The sequence below is a fragment of the Scyliorhinus torazame genome, chromosome 7, assembly GCF_047496885.1.
Source record: "Scyliorhinus torazame isolate Kashiwa2021f chromosome 7, sScyTor2.1, whole genome shotgun sequence".
Lineage (NCBI taxonomy): Eukaryota > Metazoa > Chordata > Chondrichthyes > Carcharhiniformes > Scyliorhinidae > Scyliorhinus > Scyliorhinus torazame.
Window position 1 is genome coordinate 77,718,759 of NC_092713.1, and position 21,231 is coordinate 77,739,989.

The 21,231-nt window shown below is 46.6% G+C and overlaps 1 protein-coding gene across 4 annotated transcripts in view; it reads left to right on the top strand.

Moving 5' to 3' along the window:
- LOC140426328 (metalloprotease TIKI2-like) overlaps window positions 1-21,231 on the top strand; it is a 575,072-nt gene that overhangs the window by 288,977 nt on the left and 264,864 nt on the right. For all 4 annotated transcript variants that reach the window (XM_072510936.1, XM_072510938.1, XM_072510935.1 and 1 more), the window contains exon 4: window positions 16,907-17,081. In XM_072510936.1, coding sequence (XP_072367037.1) covers window positions 16,907-17,081 — 175 coding nt within the window. The remainder of the gene's footprint in view (window positions 1-16,906; window positions 17,082-21,231) is intronic.

The window sequence follows — 21,231 nt, forward strand, 5'->3', positions numbered from 1 at the left end:
TAAATTGCCCCGAGGTGGGATTATGGGGATAGGGTGGGGGTTTGAATTGGGCTAGGCAGTGTGCTCCGTCAGAGGGTCAGTGCAGACTCGATGGGCTGAATGACCTCCTTCTGCACTCTAGTGGTTCTATCATTCTAAATGCTTAAATAGTTGAGACTGTCACTGGGTCAAAATCCTGGAGCTTCATACCTAACAGCACTGTGGGTGTACCTACACCACAGGGGTTGTGGTGGTTCAAGTCGGCACCTCACCACCACCTTCTCAAGGGAAATTAGCGATGGGCAATAAATACTGGTGTTGCCAGCGATGCCTACCTCCCACAAATAAATTTTTATGAAGATCCGACCCAATGATCTTTTTGATGTGACATCCATTTTTTTTACCTCTATCTACACAAAGTAGATAGAGGTAAAAAAATCTTTACCTCACAAACTTTATCATTAGATAAAGTTGCAATACAAATTCCAGATGTGATTGTGAGAATTGTCATACAGCAATAAACAGCGGTGGGGCAATGTGAAAATGGGCATGCCAAAACTGGTGGCTCATTATATGTGACTGCATCCAATCCGCTGAAATAAATAAACCTTTATTATAGTCTTGAATTGGCTGCATTTGTTGAATTCTGTACCTTTCCTGTGTGAATATTCCCCTACTTGCAGATTCCTAACAGCATACAAAATTCTGAGGGGCATAGACAGAGTGGATAGTCAAAGGCTTTTTCCCAGGGTAGAGGGATCAATTACTAGGGGGCATAGGTTTAAGGTGCGAGAGACAAGGTTTAGAGTAGATGTACAAGGCAAGTTTTTTACACAGAGGGTTGTGGGTGCCTGGAATTTGCTACCGGAGGGGGTGGTGGAAGCAGGGACGATAGTGACATTTAAGGGGCGTCTTGACAAATACATCAATAGGATGGGGATAGAGGGCTACGGACCCCGGAAGTGTAGAAGATTTTAGTTTTGACGGGCAGCATGGTCGGCGCAGGTTTGGAGGGCCGAAGGGCCTGTTCCTGTGCTGTACTTTTCTTTGTTGTTCTTTGTTTTGTACATCAGGATGATTTTTGCTTTGTTGGGTAGATGTCCATAATGAGTGAGATATTTTACAGCAAGTTTTGGTGTTGAAACATATCCATCCAGCTTATCGTAAGATCCGAAAAATGATCAACGTTGGTAAATATCATACTGCTTATGCCGGTGGGTTGGGTGGGAGAGAGTTTTTATTCTTTCAATTAATTGTTTTAAGAGCCCTATGATGGTTTTGCTAATTGGCTTTCCCCATGCGGTAGTGTAACATTAAAGGAGCTTGCATTTAATAGTTAGCTACTTAAACATTTATAGCCCATTTAATTGTCTAGAGCTGCAAAAAGGCTACTTGAATGCTGGGTTACGTTTGCTGTGTGGGTTACATTAAAACCGAGTTCCTACAAAACGAGCCAATTCTAAAATGTTTTGGAAACATAATGGGACCTTTTAAATTAACTTGTCAAAATACTATGGACACATTTATTGTCAACGATTTGTCATTTTCTGTACATAAAGCAACATTTTAAATGACTTGGTTGTCTGGTTTGTAACCTTGTGTGCTGCCAAAGAAATGACTATTCAGTGGGCTAGATTAGTGCTTTTGGCTTATTGAAGAGAAATGAATGATATTGCTGTAACACAGTGTTCCTTGTGAGGAAAGGTCTTTCTGATGTTTCAAAAGAAAACTGAGAAGTACATTTTATTTATTATTTTTTATATATCATAAAGTAGTGATTTCATGAGGTTCAGTAAACCTGAAATTATCCCAAGCTGACCCAGTTGGCTGCAACATTGGAACACTACATGACTTCTAGCTAGAATGATTGAGTATGAATCATAGTCTCTATTGCCATCCATACATTTAACTGCCCTCAGAGAGTGAGTTCAGAGGCAGCTTGGGGGGCCTTTGAAGCTTGAAGCTGGGAGCTTTTGGAGGGGCCTCCATGTACAGGAATATTTCAACAAAATGTACAATTATGAAATAGTACGTAGAAATACAATTCTACAGCATAGAAGTTTTGCTGGAAATGTCCCCTTTCGTAGCCAGTCTATGGCTTCTGTGAAACTGAATATTAAATGAGTATGTTTTCACGTATATGGGAAAGAGGAGTTGGGGGTGGAGGTGTTGGGGGGCCGCTGAGGGTGGTAATCAGTAATTGTCCCTGGAGAGGTTTAGACCTCGAGACTCATCAGTCCAGTGCACAATTACATGGGGGTGGAGCAACTTCCAGACTTATCTGTAGCCCTCAAAACTGCCAAGGAAATCTTAGTTTCACCAATTGTAATTTATTTTGGAAAATTAAGCCATAGAACCATAGAGCCCTTTGCAGTGCAGAAGGAGGCCATTTGACCCATTGGGTCTGCACCGACCCTCTGAAAGGGCACCCTACCGAGGCCCACTGTCCTGCGCTATCCCTGAATCTCCACCTAATCTGCACATCCGTGGACACTTAAGGGGCAATATTTTTTATCATGGCCAATCCACCTAACCTGCACATCTTTGGACTCTGGGAGGAAACTGGAGCACCCGGACGAAATCCACGCAGAGATGGGGAGAAAATGCAAACTCTACACAGTCACCCAAGGCCGAAATTGAACCCGGTGCGGTGAGGCAGCAGTGATAACCACTGTGCTACCCCACCTTTGATGTGAATTTAGATCGGTTGTGTGTTTAAGGAAAATGGAACTATGTTTCTCTGTTTGACACTACAGGCCAGTGTGGACTTTAGCTATAAAGTCAGGAACAATCTCGGGATTGTTCATGCCCAAGCAACAGTTAATAATAAAGGCAGAAAATGTTGGAAGAACTCAGCAGGTCTGGCAGAAACTGTGGAGCGAGAAACAGAGTTAATGTTTCGAGGCTGGGTGACTCTTCTTCAGCTTTGAGATTTTCCAGCATTTTCTGTTTTATTTCATATTTCCAGAATTCTCAGTATTTTGCCTTTATTTGAGCAATTAGTAACTTGGTGCTACCAAACAATTTCATCAGCAAAGAAATTTGGAACTATAGAACTGAGGGCGCCGGAAAAACAACTCCTTGTGGCGGAGGAGAGGTTCAGGGAGTCTTTTAGGGGTCTCGGAGAGCGGGACGCCACGGGGAATTCCGCCGAGCGGAGCTCCGGCTATGTGCTACTTCGGCCGCGCGTTCCCCGTTTAGGCCCCTTATTCAACACGAGTCGCGTTGAATAGCCTTGTGTTTCTCGACACTGCGAGTACCGGGATAAACGCGGCTAAGTGTGCTCGCTCAAGGACGTAGTTGAAGATTGCGCCCTGATTCTCTGATTCTGCACGAAGGAAGCACAAACACACGTTCCATTCATGTAGCATGTCTGTATCGAGTTTGCATGTTCCCCCCTCTTGTCTGCGTGGGTTTACTCCGGGTGCTCCGGTTTACTCCCACAGTCCAAAGATGTGCAGGTTAGGTGATTGGCCATGCTAAATTGTCCCTTAGTGTCCAAACATGTGCAGGTTAGGTGGACTGGCCATGCTAAATTGTCCCTTAGTGTCCAAAGATGTGCAGGTTAGGTGGGGTAATGGGAATGGGGTGGAGGAATGTGCCTAGTTAGGGTCAGTGCAGACTTGATGGGCCGAATGGCATCCTTCTGCACAGTAGGGACTCTACGGAAAGCAAGTGGCGGGATTTTCCCAGCCCGACGCCGGGCCGGAGAATCCCCGCAACCGGGCCACGCCGCCCCGACGCCGTCGCGGGCCACTGTACACGGCCGGTCCGCCAATTGTCCGGCCGCTCTAAAAAAGCAGAGTCCCACTGGCGCCGGCCACACCTGGTCGCAGCCGGCGGGAACTCTGCGTGCAGGGTCGGGGGGCGGCCTGTGGGGGAGGGGTGTGGGGGTGGGTGGGGGGTGGGGGGGGGGTGCGGGGAGGGGAGGGGAGCTCCGACCCCGGGGGAGGCCTCCGATAGGGCCTGGCCCACGATCGGGACGACCGATCGGCGGGCCGGCCTCTCGCTCCCCGAGCCTATTTTCTTCTGCGCCGGCCCCTGAACTACCGCGCCATGTTGCGTCGGGGCCGGCGCTTTGAGGGAGGCCACTGCGCATGCGCTGGTTGGCGCCAGCGCCACTGCGCATGCGCGGATCCCATGGTGTGCAGTTCGCGCCGGGATGGGAGGCTGGAGCGGCTTGAACCGCTCCAGTGCTGTGCTGACCCCCTGTAGGGGCCAGAATCGGTACTCCCAGCAGTCCGTTCTCGCCGTCGTGAAACGGGACGGCATGGACACTCTGTCGCCGAATGGGAGAATCCCACCCAGGATATAAGCTTCAGAAATGACATCATAATGTTTTAGCTGAGCTTTAAAATATGAGTTTTTTCAAATATGTAAACAGCAGTCCCAACAATCCCTGATGCCCATTTTTTAGGAATAGACAGATGAACTGAAATTGTGTTACTGTTAATGCTAGAGACTGTATCCATGGTGCAATTACGTTATTGTAGCTTAATTCTCACCCAAAATACAAACCTCAAGCATTTTCTTTGGATACTTTAAATCCTGCCACAAAAATTGGACATGACACTAATTAACTGAGGTTATGTGCAGTTGAATTCTGTCCCTTTGTTATGTGTACTTGATACCCAATAAAATCCTGAATCCACTAGCAGTGGCATTGAAAAGAGAACTGCATTTTGCTGATCAACTAAGAAATGCTGGTGGAGGAACAGGATTGCCGGGAACTCTTTACAAGGACATTGATTCATTCCTCTTGCAACTAACCGAAAGCTGCCGTGGATGAAAGCATGTGTGTAGCTCCACTGTCCAACCAGGAATACGCATTAACCTGTAAATCTGTGCAGGGAGGAAAAGGGCGATAAATAGACACAGTGCCAATCTTCAGAATAATTAATAAAATGGGACAAGAAGGGCTTGTGGTCTCCTGTTTCAGAGTTCCTGCCAGGGTCCACACTAATGTGAGAAATCCAGTGCATTTCCCCATGAGGGGCTTGGCATCCAAAAAAAATGATTGGTTCGTTATCCAGCCTCTCCCATAGATTCAGGTGGCCAGTTTAGAGCTGCATTGCTGGAAGGACAAAAACAGTGTTTGGTGGTGAAATGGGTGGAAAACAGCTGGAAGAGAATAGATTTGTTTCCAAAACAAACAAGAACCTGGACTGAGATTCCAGTCATAATGGAAGGTGCTTCTTCACTGAGGCAGTCAAGTACTAATAGTTAGAAGAACAAAATTGCCTAGGGTGTGGTCTGTATGACAGTGAATGGAGGCATTCAATTGGACAAAGATATAAAAAACAAATACCCCAGAGCTAATCAAAAGCAATTGCTCATAGAATTCCTGATCCACTGAAAACAGTTTAAAGTATAAAACCTGCTAACAAAGTGTTAAAAGTATAGAGATAAATATTTCTGCAAGTGCATGTAAATCTTTCTGTTTTATGCATAATTATAAGAAGGACATTTTCAAATCCAACTTTGTTTAAAGATAAGATCAGGAATGTGGATAAAGATTATGAAATGAGTTAATTGCATTATTGTGAAGGAACATGATATGTACTTTTGATACGCGATTGATGTGAAGGGTTTGCTTCGTGTCTATAATTCCTTTGCGGCTGACCTTTGCAGTCTGATGGGATGATAATAACTTCATCTGCTATAAATCATGAAGAAAAAGGTGCCTTGGCTCTTAAATGTTTCAAAGCACTTTTCTGGGAAATTGATGAGAATAGCTTGAGGAAACAACTTGATAATTGAGTGGCAAGGTTTACTGCGATCATTACCCAACCCCTTTTGGCAAAGGTGATTCATTAGAACATAAATCAACAAGAAAGGTGCCTTGTTATGGAAGGTGCTGCATGTCACAAATTGTCAAAGAAAAAAGTAAGATATGGTAAAAAGTCAGGAAGTTAATGTTTAATGCCCAAAGCACTGGAGAGAGGAAGGAGAAACTGCCTTTTCTTGATGCAGTAGATAACTTTTACTCTGCTATACTTTCTCTGAGCTGTTGTAGACATAACAGTGACAAGGAAAAGAATGTTGTATATATAAAGCTCAAACTTAATTGTGGCTTGTTGGCTCATGGTAGAAATAATATCAACAAATATTTGAGAACAAAGAATTGGTGCCCTGTTGCATTGGATGTTCAGGTTATTCCGCTGCTCGGTGCCTGCTTCTCACTCCATAAGCTGCGGAGCAGCAGACAAAGATTTGGTGGTCATCATGGACACCCATTTAGCTGCCAAATTTATTGACACACATCATTGATTCCCAAATCCACAGTATCCCTACAATGCAGAAGGATGCCATCAAGTCTTCACTGACCCTCTAAAAGAGCACGCTACCTGCACATCTTTGGACCATGGGAGGACACCGGAGCACCCGGAGGAAACACGCGCAGACATGGGAAGAACGTGCAAACTCCACACAGACAGTCACCCAAGGTCGGAATCAAACCCGGGTCCCTGCTGCTGTGAAGGAACAGTGCCAACCACTGTGCCACATGCTGCCAAAGCAACTCTAATACCAAAGCAACTATCCAGCTTACATCCAGACACTGGAAATGACAAAGGAACACTCTTCCCATTCAACTCTACGAAGCTCCCCTAACATCTGGGGCGTGTGCCAAAATTGGGAGAACTGTCACACAGATCAGTCAAGCAACAGCCTGGCAAACTAGTTGTGCGAGACCCCTTGGGAACGAGCGACCATAATATGCTAGAATTTTTCGTCAAGATGGAGAATGAAGTGGTTGGTTCTGAGACTGGGGTCCTGAATCTTAACAAAGGAAACTACAATGAAATGAGGCGTGAGTTGGCTATGATAAATTAGGGAATGCTACTTAAAGGGATGACAGTGGGTATGCAATGGCAAACATTCAAAGAGAGCATGGAGGAACAGCAATAATTGTTTATTCCTGTCTGGCACAAAAGTAAAATGGGAAAGTTGGCCAATCCATGGCTTACAAGGGAAATTAGGGATAGTATTTGATCCAAGGAAGTAGCATACAAATTGGCCAAGTAAAACAACGGCCGTGATTCTCCCAACAGGCGGCTTAGTGCTGACGCCGGAGTAAAAACGGTAGTGTTTTACTCCGGCATCAGCGCCTGTTCCGGGACCCCATTCTGCGGCCCACAGGGGACTAGAACGGCGCTGGAGCAGCCTCCGCTACCCCAGCTGCCGATTCCGGCCTGAACCCGGTCCGCACATGCGCAGTTGAGCTGGCGTCAACTAGCGCATGCGCAGTGGCCTTCTTCCCCCAGGCGGCCCCGATGCTAAATGCCGCAGGGCTACAGGAGCCAGCGTGGAAGAAAGGAGGCCGGGGGGGGGGGCAGAGAGGCCGGCCTACCAATTGGTGGGCCCCAATCGCAGGCCAGGCCACTACGGAGGCCCCCGCAGGGGTCGGACCCCCCCCCCATAGGCCGCACCCGGACCCTTCAACGCCGAGGTCCCACCGGCTCAGAAGATGTTAGAACGGCGCCGGCGGGACTCGTCTTTTTGTTGACGGCCGCTCGGCTCATCCGGCCCGGAAAATCGGCGCGCCAGCCCGGGCTGGAGAGTCGGCGCATACCGCGACCGGCGCCATGCCGACCACGCCGGCACCGATGGCGGCGATTCACGCCGTCCTGATTCTCTGACCCGGTGGGGGGTTGGAGAATTCCGCCCCATAGGTCTGAGGATTGGAAGCTGTTTAAAATTCAGCAAAGAAGGATCAAGACGTTGGTTAAAAATGGAAAGATAGCTGCTCTCAGTCACTGTCGGTGTGGAGTTTGCACATTCTCCCCGTGTTTGCGTGGGTTTTGCCCCACATCCCAAGATGTGCAGGGTAGGCGGATTGGCCACGCCAAATTGCCCATTAATTGGAAAAAACTGAATTGGGGACTCTAAATTGATTTATTTTAAAAAAATGGAAAAATAGAGTACGAAAGTAAGCTTTCATAAAAACTGATTGTAAAAGTTTCTATAGGTACAAGAAGAGAAAAAGATTGGCGAGGACAAATGTGGGTCCCTGACAGTCAGAAACAGGGAAATGTATAATCAGGTACAAAGAAATAGCTGAGCAACTAAATACATACTTTGATTCTGTCTTCACAAATGAGGACACAAATAAGAAACCAGAAAAGTTAAGGAATGCAGAGTTTAGTGAGAGGGAGGAACTGAAGACGATCAGTGTCAGTAAATAAATGGTGTTGGGTAAATTGATGGGATTGAAGGCTGATCAATCACCAGGGCCTGACAATCTACATCCCAGGGTACTGATGGAGGTGGCTCTAGAAATAGTGAATGCATTGGTGGCCAACTTCCAGGATTCTATAGACTGCAGAACAGTTCCTGCAGATTGGAGGGTGGCTCATGTCACTCCACTATTTAAAAAGGGAGTTGAGAGAAAGCAGGGAATTATAGACGAGTAAAGCCTGACGTCAGTAGTGGGGACAATTGTAGTATCTATTATCAAACATTTTTAGCAGAGCACTTAGAAAACAGTGGCAGTATCGGATAGAGTCAGCATGGATTTATGAAGGGGAAATCATGCTTGACAAATCTACTAGAATTCTTTGAGGACATAACGAGTAGAATTGATGAAGGGGTGTATTGGAGTTTCAGAAGGCTTTTGATAAAGTCCTGCAAAAAGATAACCGTGTAAAATTAAAGTGCATGATTGGGGGTATTGTATTGAGATGGATAAAAAACTGGTTGGCAGACAGGAAATACAGAATAGAAACTAACGGGTCTTTTTCAAATTGGCAGGCAGTGACTAGTGGGGTACCGTAGGAATCAAAGCTAGGACCCCAGCTATTCTGAGTGGTTGAATACAGCTGAGTGGCTATTCTGAATATAGCTACTCACAATATATATTAATGATGTGGGTGAGGAACAAAATGTCATATTGCCAAATTTGCAGATGACACCAAGTTGGGTGGGAGGGTGAGCTCTGAGGAGGACGCAGAGATCCTTCAGTGTGATTTGGACAAGTTGAGTGAGTCAGCAAATGAACGGCAGATGCAATATAATTTGGATAAATGCGAGGTCCTTCACTTTGGTGCAAAAACAAGAAGGCAGACTATTATCTGTGTGGCCATAAATTAGGAGAGGGGAACATGCAACGAGAACTGGGTGTCCTCATACACCAGTCACTAATGTCCTTTAGGGAAGGAAATCTGCCATCCTTACCTGGTCTGGCCTACATGTGACTCCTGACCCACAGCAATGTGGTTAGCTCTTAAATGCCCTCTGAAATGGCCTTGCAAGCCACTCAGCTATATTCAACCACTCCGAAAACACAAAAAAGGAATGCAACTGGACGGACCACCCGGCATCGAACCAGGCACCGGAAACAGCAACGGCAAACTCAGCCCTGCCGACCCTGCAAAGCCCTATTTACTGACATCTGGGAACTGGCGCCAAAGTTGGGAGAGCTGTCTCAGACTAGTTAAGCAACAACCTGATATAGTCATACTCACAGAATCATGCCTTACAGACAATGTCCCAGACACCACTATCACCATTCCTAGGTATGTCTTGTCTCACTGGCAGGACAGGCCCAATAGAGGTTGTGGCACAGTGGTATGCAGTCGTGAGGGAGTTGCCCAGGGAGACTTCACATCGCCTCTGAACCCCATGAAGTCTCATAGCTTCAGGTTAAACATGGGCAAGGAAACCTCCTACTGATAATCACGTGCAGTCCACCATCAGGTGATGAATCAGTACTCCTCCATGTTGAACACCACTTGGAGGAAGCACTGAAGGTGGCAAGGGTGCAGAATATGCCCTGGGTGGGGGATTTCAATGTCCATGACCAAGAGTAGCTCAGTAGTACCACCACAGACTGAGCTGGCCGGGTCCTAAAGGACATAGCTCCTAGACTTGGACGGCAGCAGGTGATGAGGGAACCAACAATAGAAATGAAATGAAATGAAAATCGCTTATTGTCACAAGTAGGCTTCAAATGAAGTTACTGTGAAAAGTCCCTAGTCGCCACATTCCGGCGCCTGTTCTGGGAGGTTGGTACGGGAATTGAACCGTGCTGCGTGTTAGAACATAGAACATAGAACATTACAGCGCAGTACAGGCCCTTCGGCCCTCGATGTTGCCCTTATTACTCTCTGAGTAAAGAACCTACCTCTGACATCTGTCTTATATCTATCTCCCCTCAATTTAAAGCTATGTCCTCTCGTGCTAGACATCACCATCCGAGGAAAAAGGCTCTCACTGTCCACCCTATCCAATCCTCTGATCATCTTGTATGCCTCAATTAAGTCACCTCTTAACCTTCTTCTCTCGAATGAAAACAGCCTCAAGTCCCTCAGCCTTTCCTCATAAGATCTTCCATCCATACCAGGCAACATTCTGGTAAATCTCCTCTGCACCCTTTCCAATGCTTCCACATCCTTCCTATAATGCGGTGACCAGAATTGCACGCAATACTCCAAATGTGGCCGCACCAGAGTTTTGTATAGCTGCAACATGACCTCATGGCTCCTAAACTCAATCCCTCTACCAATAAAAGCTAACACACCGTGCGCCTTCTTAACAACCCTCTCAACCTGGGTGGCAACTTTCATTACCACCGTGCTAAATGGGATAAACTTTGAACAGATCCAGAAATTCAGGACTGGGCATTCATGAGTGGCTGTGGGCCATCTGCAGCAGCAGAATTGTATTCAACCACAATCTGCAACCTCATGGCCCAGCATATCCCTCACTCTACCATTACCACCAAGCCAGAGGATCAACCCTGGTTCAATGAAAAGTGAAGGAGAGCCTGTCAGGCGCAACATCAGGCATTCCGAAAAATGAGGCATCGACCTGGTGAAGCTACAACACAGGACTACTTGTGTGCCAAACAGCAAAAGCAGCAAATAATAGACAGCTAAACCATTCCACAATTAACGCATCAGATCTAAGCTCTGTAGTCCAGCCAGTGAATGGTGATGGACAATTAAGCAGCTCACAGGAGGAAGAGGCTCCACAAATATCCCCATCCTCAATGATGGAGGAACCCAGCACATATGTGCAAAAGACAAGGCTGAGGCATTCAAAACAACCTTCAGCCAGAAGTGTCAAGTGGATGATTCATCTCAGTCTCCTCCGGAGGTCCCCAGCATCATAGATGTCAGTCTCCAGTCAATATGATTCACTTCACGGGATATCAAGAAATAGCTGAAGGCACTGGATACGGCAAAGGCTATGGGCCTGACAATATCCTTACAATAGTACTAAAGACCTGTGCTCCAGAAGTTGCCGCACCCCTAGCCAAGCTGTTCCAGCACAGCTACAACACTGGCATCTACCCGGCAATGTGGAAAGTTGCCCAGGTGAGTCCTGTGCACAAAAAACAGGACAAATCCAACCCAGCTAATTATCACCCCATAATCAGCAAAGTGATGGAAGAAGTCATGACCAGTGTTATCAAGTGGCACTTACTCAGCAATAACCTGTTCACAGATGCTCAGTTGGGTTCCGCCAGGGTCACTCAGCTCATGACCTCATTACAGCCTTGGTTCAAACATGGACAAAAGAGCCGAATGCTCTGGTTGGAGTCGTACCTGGCACAAAAGAAGATGGTTGTGGTGGTTGGAGGTAAATCATCTCAACTCCAGGACATTACTGCAGGAGTTCCTCAGGATAGTGTCCTAGGCCCAACCATCTTCAGCTGCTTCATAAATGACCTGCCTTCCATCATAAGGTCAGAAATGAGGATGTTTGCAGATGACTGCACAATGTTCAGCGCCATTCGTGACTCCTTAAATAATGAAGCAGTCCATGTCCAAATATAGTAAGACCTGGACAATTGGCACGTTACATTCATGACACACAAGTGCCAGGCAATGACCATCTCCTACATGAGGGGATATAAATCACCATCCCTTGACATTCAATGGCATTATCATCGCTGAATGCCCACACTCAACATCCTGGGCTTACCATTGACCAGAAACTGAACTGGACTAATCACATTAATACTGTGGCTACTAGAGCAGGTCAAACACTGGGAATCCTACAGCGAGTAACTCACCTCCTGACCCCCCAAAGCTAGTCCACCATTTACAAGTCACAAGTCTTGGGCGAAATTCTCCTACCCGCCCCGCCACATTTCTGCCCCGACCGGACGGCGGGAGTCTCCGTAACACCGGCCGGTCAATGGGGTTTCCCATTGTGGGGCAGCCCCACGCCGTCGGGAAACCCCCGGGCGCCGGCAAAACGGAGACTCCCGCCGGCGGAGAATGACGCCCCAGGAGTGTAATGGAATATTCTCCACTTGCCTGGATGAGTGCAGCTCCAACACTCAAGAAGTTCGATACCATCCAGGACAAGGCAGCCCGTTTGATTGCTCCCCCTACTACAAACATTCAAACCCTCCACCACCGACGAACAGTGGCAGCTATGTCTTCCATCTGCAAGATGCACTGCCATAACTCACCAAAGTTTCTTAGACAACACCTTCCAAATCCATCACCACTACCATTTAGAAGGACAAGAACAGCAGGTACCTGGGAACCCCACCATCTGGAGGTTCCCCTCCAAGTCACTCACCACCCTGACTTGCAAATATATCGCCGTTCCTTCACTGTCGCTGGGGCAACTTCCTGGAACTTCCTCCCTAACAGCACAGTGGATGTACCTCCACCTCAAGAACTGTAGCGGTTCAAGAAAGCAACTCACCACCACCTTCTTTTTAAAAAATAAATTTAGAGTACCCAATTCATTTTTTCCAATTAAGGGCAATTTAGCGTCGCCAATCCACCTACTCTGCACATCTTTGGGTTGTGGGGTCGAAACCCACGCAAACACGGGGAGAATGTGCAAACTCCACACGGACAGTGACCCAGAGCCGGGATCAAACCTGGGACCTCGGCGCCGTGAGGCAGAGTGCTAATCACTGCGCCACCGTGCTGCTGACACCACCACCTTCTGATTGGCAACTAGCGATGGGCAATAAATTCTGGCCTAACCAACAACACCCACGTCCCGTAAATGAATTTTAAAAAACTGAAGGAATGCATGCAGGTACAGCAGACGTAAAAGAAGGCAAATGGTATGCTGGCCTTCACTGCAAGAGGATTCAAGTTTACGAACAGGGATGTCTTGCAGCAATTATACAGGGCCTTGGTGAGGCCACACCTGGAATATTGTGTGCAGATTTGGTCTCCTTATCTGAGGAAGGATGTTCTAGCTATAGAGGAAGTGCAGCGAAGGTTTACAAGACTGATTCATGGAATGGCAGGACTGACATACAAGAAGGGATTGAATCGGTTAGGATTGTATTCGTTGGAGTTCAGATGAATGAGGGGATTCTCATAGAAATCTATAAAATTCTAACAGGACTGGACAGGGTAGATGCAGGAAGGATGTTCCCGATGGTGGGTCTGTCCAGAACCAGGGGTCACAGTCTGAGGATACTGGGTAGACCATTTAGGACAGAGATGAGGAGAAATGTCTTCACCCAGAGAGTGCTGAGCCTCTGGAATTCATTAATTGAGTCCAAAACATTATATGGTTTCAAGAAGCAGTTAGATTTAGCACTTAGGTGAAGGGGATCAAAAGACTTTTGAGTTGGATGATCAGCCATGTTCATAATGAATGGCGGAGCAGGCTTGAAGGGCAGAATGGCCTCCTCCTGCTCCTATTCTTTCTCTGTTTGTATGTTTCTATAGGCCTACAAAAAGAATCACCCTTTTCAACATGGGTTCCCACTGATCAGGGGCGGGATTCTCTGACCCCCCCTGCTAGCTGGCTTCTTTGAAGGTTTGTGTTTTTGTAGATTCCCTCCCAATGCCTTGCTTTTGCCTCTGTGTGTTTCCGATGAAATCTCTCAATGTGTTCAGTGCCTTCCCGAGTCAGCCTTCTTTGTTTTGGTTGGCCATAGTCAAGGGACTCCCATGGTTCGGCGGGAATGTTTGACCTCTTCAGGGATACTTTGAGGACCCATGTCCACATGTGGGCTTGTCCTTAGCTTGGGGGATTCTGCCAGGGGTTTGCCAACGTTATGTCGGAGGTTCTGAGGGTAAGGGTGGTCTCAAGTCCAGAGGTAGCGATTTTTGGTGTCAGATGACCCGGGAGTCCAGGGGGCAAGAGAGGCCGATGTCTTGGCCTTTGCCTCCCTGGTAGCCCGGAGACGGATCTTGCTAGCATGGAGGGACTCGGAACCCCCGAAGTCGGGGGTGTGGGTGAGTGACCTGGTGGGGTTTCTCAGGCTTGAAAAAATTAAGTTCGCTCTGAGGGGTTCAATGGTAGGGTGGCGGGGGGTGGGGGATAAAAAGTGGAGGCAGGACGAGGCGGATAAAGTGGGAAGGGTTGGTGGGGAATTTTTGTTGGGATGTTGGTTATGTAGGCCATGTTGTATGGTTTTGGGGTGTGTGGTTGTCCATTGTGTTAAAATTTATAATATAAATGCCTCAATAAAATATTGAGGTAAGTAAAGTCACGTAGCCCCAGATGACCATAGGCTGCTTTCCCCTGTGGGGGGGGGGCGAGCTGACTGGTGGCAATTATACCTGAGGATCACCACACCTCAGGCGAGGGGCAAGGTTGAGAAGGTGGGCCTTCATGAATAACTTCAACCGGTACGGGAATTGAACCCGCGCTGATGGCCTCACTCTAAATCACAAACCAGCTGTGTAGCCAACTGAGCTAAACCAGCTTCTTGGGCGAAGATGCTACAGTTGGACCACCTTGCTCACCATTGAATTTGGAAGATATTGTGAAGGCACTGCTTGCAGTATTTTCTTCAGTGCTTTGACGTGCCTGCTGTAGGTTGTCCAAGTATTTCAAGCATACAGGAGCACGTTGGGGTGCTCATACCAGATCAACTGTAGCAGTTCAAGATGGCACTTCAATACTGTTTCTCGGGGACAGTTAGGATGGGCAGTAAATGCAGGTTGTGCCAGTGATACTCATTCTCTATGAATGAATCAAAGATTTTTACAGAGTCTAGAAAGGAGCCTTCATGTTCATCCAGGTCTGCAAAGAAATTCTTGCCCAGACTGCGAATCTGTTTCCATTTCACCTGCCCCTTTCTCCTGGGATCTGCTCTTCTAATTCCCCCAAGCCCGATACTGTCTGATGGTTATTTCTGTCCTATCTATCTAGCTATAATATCCTAATGTCTCCCATTCGTATCTCCATATAATCACGAACAAGGCTCTATCCAGGTATTGTTTTGTGGGGCATACAGGCAGCAGCTGTAAGTCGCCCCTGTTATGGATATGCACAATTTGGGGAATGGCCTGTGGGATACGCAGGTGCTCAGCCGCTCACCCACCGCGCTCCCCCTGGCCCAGGTGCGACCCCCGATTGATGTTGCCAAGCCCCACCAGTCCCCAAGGAGCTACTAGTGGTTGTTCCTCTTCAGCTGCTTCCAAATAAAACATTTCACAAAAGGGTGGCTTACAATCCATAGTCCTTAAGATAGCCTCCAGGAAGCAATGAGAAGGACTAATAATACTCTGCAATTAGTATGGAAGCAGCAAGGCCCCTAATTTAAGAATTGTGGATATAATACAAAAGGCTGTCCCTTAAGACAGATGAGTTATATTAATGAAATGCAATAAAATAGATGGTAGCAAAGTGACAAATCATCTCTCTTGATTTTTATCACTGCAGCAAACTTCTGGAAATTAAAATTGGAAGACACACGTACTGGGTGGCCAAATCAAGGTGGCTGTTTTTTCACTCTTGTGTGAAGAAAAACAGATGCACAGTGGATAGCACTGTTGCTTCACAATGCCAGGGACTTGGGTTTGATTCCCGGCTTGGGTCACTGTCCGTGCGGAGTCTGCACCTCCAGGTACTCCGGTTTCCTCCCACAAGTCCCGAAAAGTGTGCTGTTAAGTGATTTGGACATTCTGAATTCTCCCTCTGAGTACCCGAACAGGCCCCGGAATGTGACGACTAGGGGATTTTCACAGTAACTTCATTGCCTACTAATGTTAATGTAAGCCTACTTGTGACAATAATAAAGATTATTATTATAAAAGATTATTGCCCAGAGAAAGCCAATTTTCTGAATAGTTTGCCACTGCGTTTCAACCAGCAATAAAGGAAGAAATACATGCATTTATATAGCACCTTCTATGATCTCAGGATATCGCTAAGTGTTTTAAAGCCAATAAAGTATTTTTGAAGTATAATCACTGTTGCAATGTAGAACATGTAACAACCGATTTCAAATCAGGAGCAGCAGAGGAATGTGAGCAGAAGCAGCGAATGAACTGAATCATCACAACGCTCTCCGATGTGAATCTCAGAAACGTTGTCCTCACTCGGATTTACTTGCATTGCAGGCCAACAAAATGGAAATTTCCCAACAATGGCCACCCTACTTCCCTTTATTCGCCTCAATGATTAGATCTAGTGGGTAATGAATTGTTTGTTTTTTAAAGATTTGTCTTCAGTTTTTTTTCCTGTTCTCTTTCCCTGCTGAGGGCATTGACTGCTTATTGAGGTTCAGTGTATGAGGCACTGCTCACCCTGCCAAAGTAATCATTGCAGGGTGAGAGATTTGAAAGTCGCGACTTTTTGGCTGTAGGGAGAGTCACAGTCAATGCCAAATCCTGTCTTTATCCAGTGACCACATGGACATGAACTGCCAGGCTGGGGCCAAATGCAGCCCTGAGGACCGTGAACTCAGCACATGCAAGGAGTCGATTCAAAAATTGCTTTACTTGATGAATAAACTTGTTGAACTGGTCTTGTTTCTTTTTAGATAGCATGTACAAAACAAAAGTGAATCCAAAATTCAATCAACGATGAGTGTGCCTGGTTTATCAGTATGATTTAACAGCTGAGTGATCATTGCACCTCAACACAATTTAAATAAATCTATCTTATCTCGACAGTAAAGCATGAGATTCTGTAATCCTGTGTCATACATATCTGGGAGCCATTCTTAGAATAATAATCACTTGGCTTGTTCTTCTCACAGCTGCCTAACTTTATCAACACCACCCTCCCGCCACATGAGCAGGTGACAGCTCAGGAGATAGACAACTATTTCCGCCAGGAGTTAATCTACAAGAGGAATGAAAGAATGGGCAAAAGGGTGACAGCTCTTCTAGAGGCAAACCCAGATAAAAGCTTTTTCTTTGCTTTTGGAGCAGGTATGTAGAGTGATCTATTGTCCCTCAGGGGCCTTGCCTCATCCAGATAGCATAAAACACGTTGTCATTTTGCTCAAGCAGCTCTTAAAGATGTATGATCAGGAATTTGTGAGGTAGAAACCAAAACTCTTTCACTTTTAACAATCCCTCCTACGTGGCAGCATTAAACACGGTAGCAGACTGATTTATTGGTCATCTTTTCAATCCTATCACATTAAAGAATCAGAAGCTTGGGCATTCAAAGTTTAATTTGCTACAAAGACAAATACAAAGCCTTGATCATGGATTTTGCTTCTATTAACATTGATCATATAACTGAAGCAGGTGGTGGTAAGTTTTAAGTGGAAGAACTGCACAGAAATGCTCCAAGAATAAGACATTGGGTGAGATTCTCTGGCCTCCTGGCAACATGCTTCTCGGTGGTGGGAGGTGACCCGCTGTTGGCCGGTGGTAGGATCTTCTGGTCTTACCGCCGTCAATGGGAGATCCCATTGAATCCACCCCACGCAGCTGGGAAGCACATGGTGGGAGTGTGCTGTCGTCGGGACTGAAAGATCCCCCCCCGATGCGAACAACCAGAAGATCTCACCCGATATCTATTTATTCATTCTATTGCCCACTCAAATTGAGCTACTTTCCAGAGGTTGATTCATTTGATGTGAAGGAAAAACAGAGGCAGAGTGTGATTTAGATACTTGATATTGAACACAGTGATGTTTTGGTTTTATTCAAATGTGTCAATCCTTGTCCTCTAACAATTGTAAAATTGTTTAAAGTGTAACATCTTCATGAAAAACATTGTTTTCCTTACAGAGAGTCCCACAACATACTTAATGTGATTATGCCACATGCCAGTGACACAATGCTCCATTTCAATATAGTTTATATAACATGTTAGCCAAACATCTTTCTGTGGAAAATTTGCACTTGAAAGACTTAGCTTCCTTCTCTGGGAATGTTGTAATAATTAATTCCCAGCGGTGGTCTGCAGTTTGCTGCTATGTTGGACACCACTGTTTCAGTTGGTAACAGTTGAGGATGTTCCAAGCTGTGTATGCTAATGAGTCTCTTCCTGATCCTTCTCAATGATGTGAGCCCAATAGATTTCACTGAGCAGTAACATTTCTACAGACTTCAAGATTATCTAATTGGTTTGGAGGTAATTTGTTTTATATCAATTTATTTGTACTGTCAGTTGTCCCATAGATTGTATTCCGCGCTAAGCTGCTACCTTCTGAAACCCTGGTCTGCTTGTGGGAAATTTGGTTATACATTACAGAAGAAAATGCTTATGACTGATGAAATGTTTCCCTTTTTTGCAAGTCATTCAGCAGACAAGGATTTTCCTGTCTAGTGACACAGGGAGGAAATAGACCTTGAGGTCCATTAATATTAATTAAGTGACTTTACAAAGAAATGCAAGAGGTTGGAAGAAAATAACAAGGACCAGTTGATGTGTTGGGGTATGCCGGGTCTGCGAGGACTGCGTTTACTGCAGCCGTGAGAGAGACAGGCTTCCAACACTTGAAGAAATGCAACTTGATTTTATCAACTTCTTAACTATCATGCATACTTTAACTGTGGGTTGACACTATGCTGACTTGACTGGAGACCTGAGGCTAACCTGACCAGACTATCTTATTACCACATGGTGTATGTTCTAGTTGCTGCTCACGGGCTCTGACTGTCTCAGAGGCTGGATCCCAAGAGACCGGGAAAACTAGTGCCCACTGGCTTTATAGTGATCGTGTCCTGTCTGGTGATTGGTTGCTGTGTTCTGTGTGTTCACTGGTCATCCTGTGTGTCAATCACTGCCTGTCTGTGCACCATCATATACCTGTGTGTATATTATGACACCTCCCTTCCTTTTTTTTTCTTAATAAAAATGTGTGTGGGTCAATAAATAGTGAGTGTGTGCGTGTACAGGAGCCTGACTATATACAAAGTATGTTAACATATTCACATGGGAAGGTGTCTAGTGCAGATAGAGGGCAGATAACAAATTAGAATGAAACAATATGTACAGATGTGTAAACGGATCACAAGGTAATGCAACATTCAGTCTATCAATTCAGTCTCTGTGGCGGGCGACGAGTTCTGGTTGACCGCCTCAAGGGTAGGTCAGGGGCCGCCTGCACTGGAACGGGTGGAACTGCCTCCAATGTAGAGGTTGGTAAAAGAACTGGCAGATCGGTGGCTTCGTGGAAGGGTGCGTCCTGAGGAACCAGCATGCGAGGCAGGAGATCACGTTCAGGTGGCGGGCATGGAAGTAGCCGCAATGCCCGCCTATTACGCCGAAGAAAGGAGCCATCATGCATGCGAACGAGGAACGATCTCGGGGCCACTTGCTTGACCACCACAGCCGTGGCAGACCAGCCACCGTCAGGTAGCTGAACACGAACTCGGTCAGCAGGAGCCAGAGCAGGGAGATCTGTGGCGTGGGTGTCATACGCCGACTTGCATTGATCCCAAGACTGTTGCATCCTCTGCAAGACCGGAAAATTGTCAAGGTCCAGGATGTGGATAGCCAGCATCGTCGTCCGTAGTGTGCGGTTCATCATCAGCTGTGCAGGGGACAGGCCAGCGGACAAAGGAGTCGTCCGATAGGCTAACAGTGCTAGGTTAAAATCCGAACCCGAGTCAGCAGCTTTGCACAACAGTCTTTTAACAATGTGGACCCCCTTCTCAGCCTTCCCATTCGACTGGGGGTAGTGGGGGCTTGAAGTGCTGTGAGTGAAATTGTACCGCCGGGCAAACTCCGTCCACTCCTGGCTGAAGAAACAAGGGCCATTATCAGTCATTTTTTAAAAATAATTTTTATTAAAGGTTTTCATAAAATATCAATAACAAAATGAGAAAGAAAAAAGAACCCAACAGGGTTAAGTACAAAACACAATCTAAAAAAGCAACCCCCCAAACCCCTCCCCCCCGTACCTAAATAATAAATTAACATTAACACCCCGACTTAACACAACAGGTGTATACACCCCCTCAGACCCTTCCAATGTAAATAACACAAACAAAAATAAAGTAAACCCCCCCCCCCCCCCCACCCCCACCCCCCAAGCTGCTGCTGCCGTTGACCAATGTCTATCGTTCTGCCAGAAAGTCTAAGAACGGTTGCCACCGCCTAAAGAACCCTTGTACCGACCCTCTCAAGGCGAATTTCACCCTCTCCAATTTAATGAACCCTGCCATATCGCTGATCCAGGATTCCACGCTTGGGGGCCTCGCATCTTTCCACTGAAGGAGAATCCTTCGCCGGACTACCAGGGACGCAAAGGCCAGAATTCCGGCCTCTTTCGCCTCCTGCACTCCCGGCTCGGCCATTATCAGTCATGACTGTAAGTGGAATGCCATGATGGGCAAAAGTCTCTTTGCATGCCTTGATGACCGTTGCTGATGTGAGGTCAGTCAGTCTAACCACCTCGGCGTAGTTGGAAAAGTAGTCCATGAGGAGAACATAGTCTCGGCCCTTTGCATGAAAGAGGTCAATACCAATTTTGGACCATGGGGAGGACACCAGTTCATGCGGCTGTCAAGTCTCTTTGGGCTGGGCCGGCTGGAACCTTTGGCACGTTGGGCAACTGAGGACCGTGTTGGCGATATCCTGACTGATGCTTGGTCAATATACTACCTCACGGGCTCAACGGCGACACTTTTCGACCCCCAGGTGACCCTCGTGGATTTGGCCGTGGACCAGCTCTCGCATGCTCTGTGGGATTACTATCCTGTCCAGCTTCATTAATATGCCGTCCACTACCGCTAGTTCGTCCTTTATATTATAAAACTGGGGGCACTGCCCCTTTTGCCAACCCTCCATGAGATGTTGCATCACCCGCTGGAGTAAAGGATCCCTGGCTGTCTCCTGACGAATTTGCACGACCCTTTCATCAGTGGCCGGAAAATTGGATGCACAAAACTTCACCTGAGCGTCTATCTGACAGACAAAGTCGGACTGCTCACACGGCGTGGTGATGGATCTAGAGAGTGCGTCGGCCACAATGAGCTCTTTGCCCGGGGTGTAGACCAGGTCGAAATCGTAGCGGCGGAGTTTGAGGAGGATACGTTGTAGCCGTGGCGTCATATCATTGAGGTTTTTTTGGATGATGTGAACCAATGGCCTGTGATCTGTCTCGACTGTGAATTT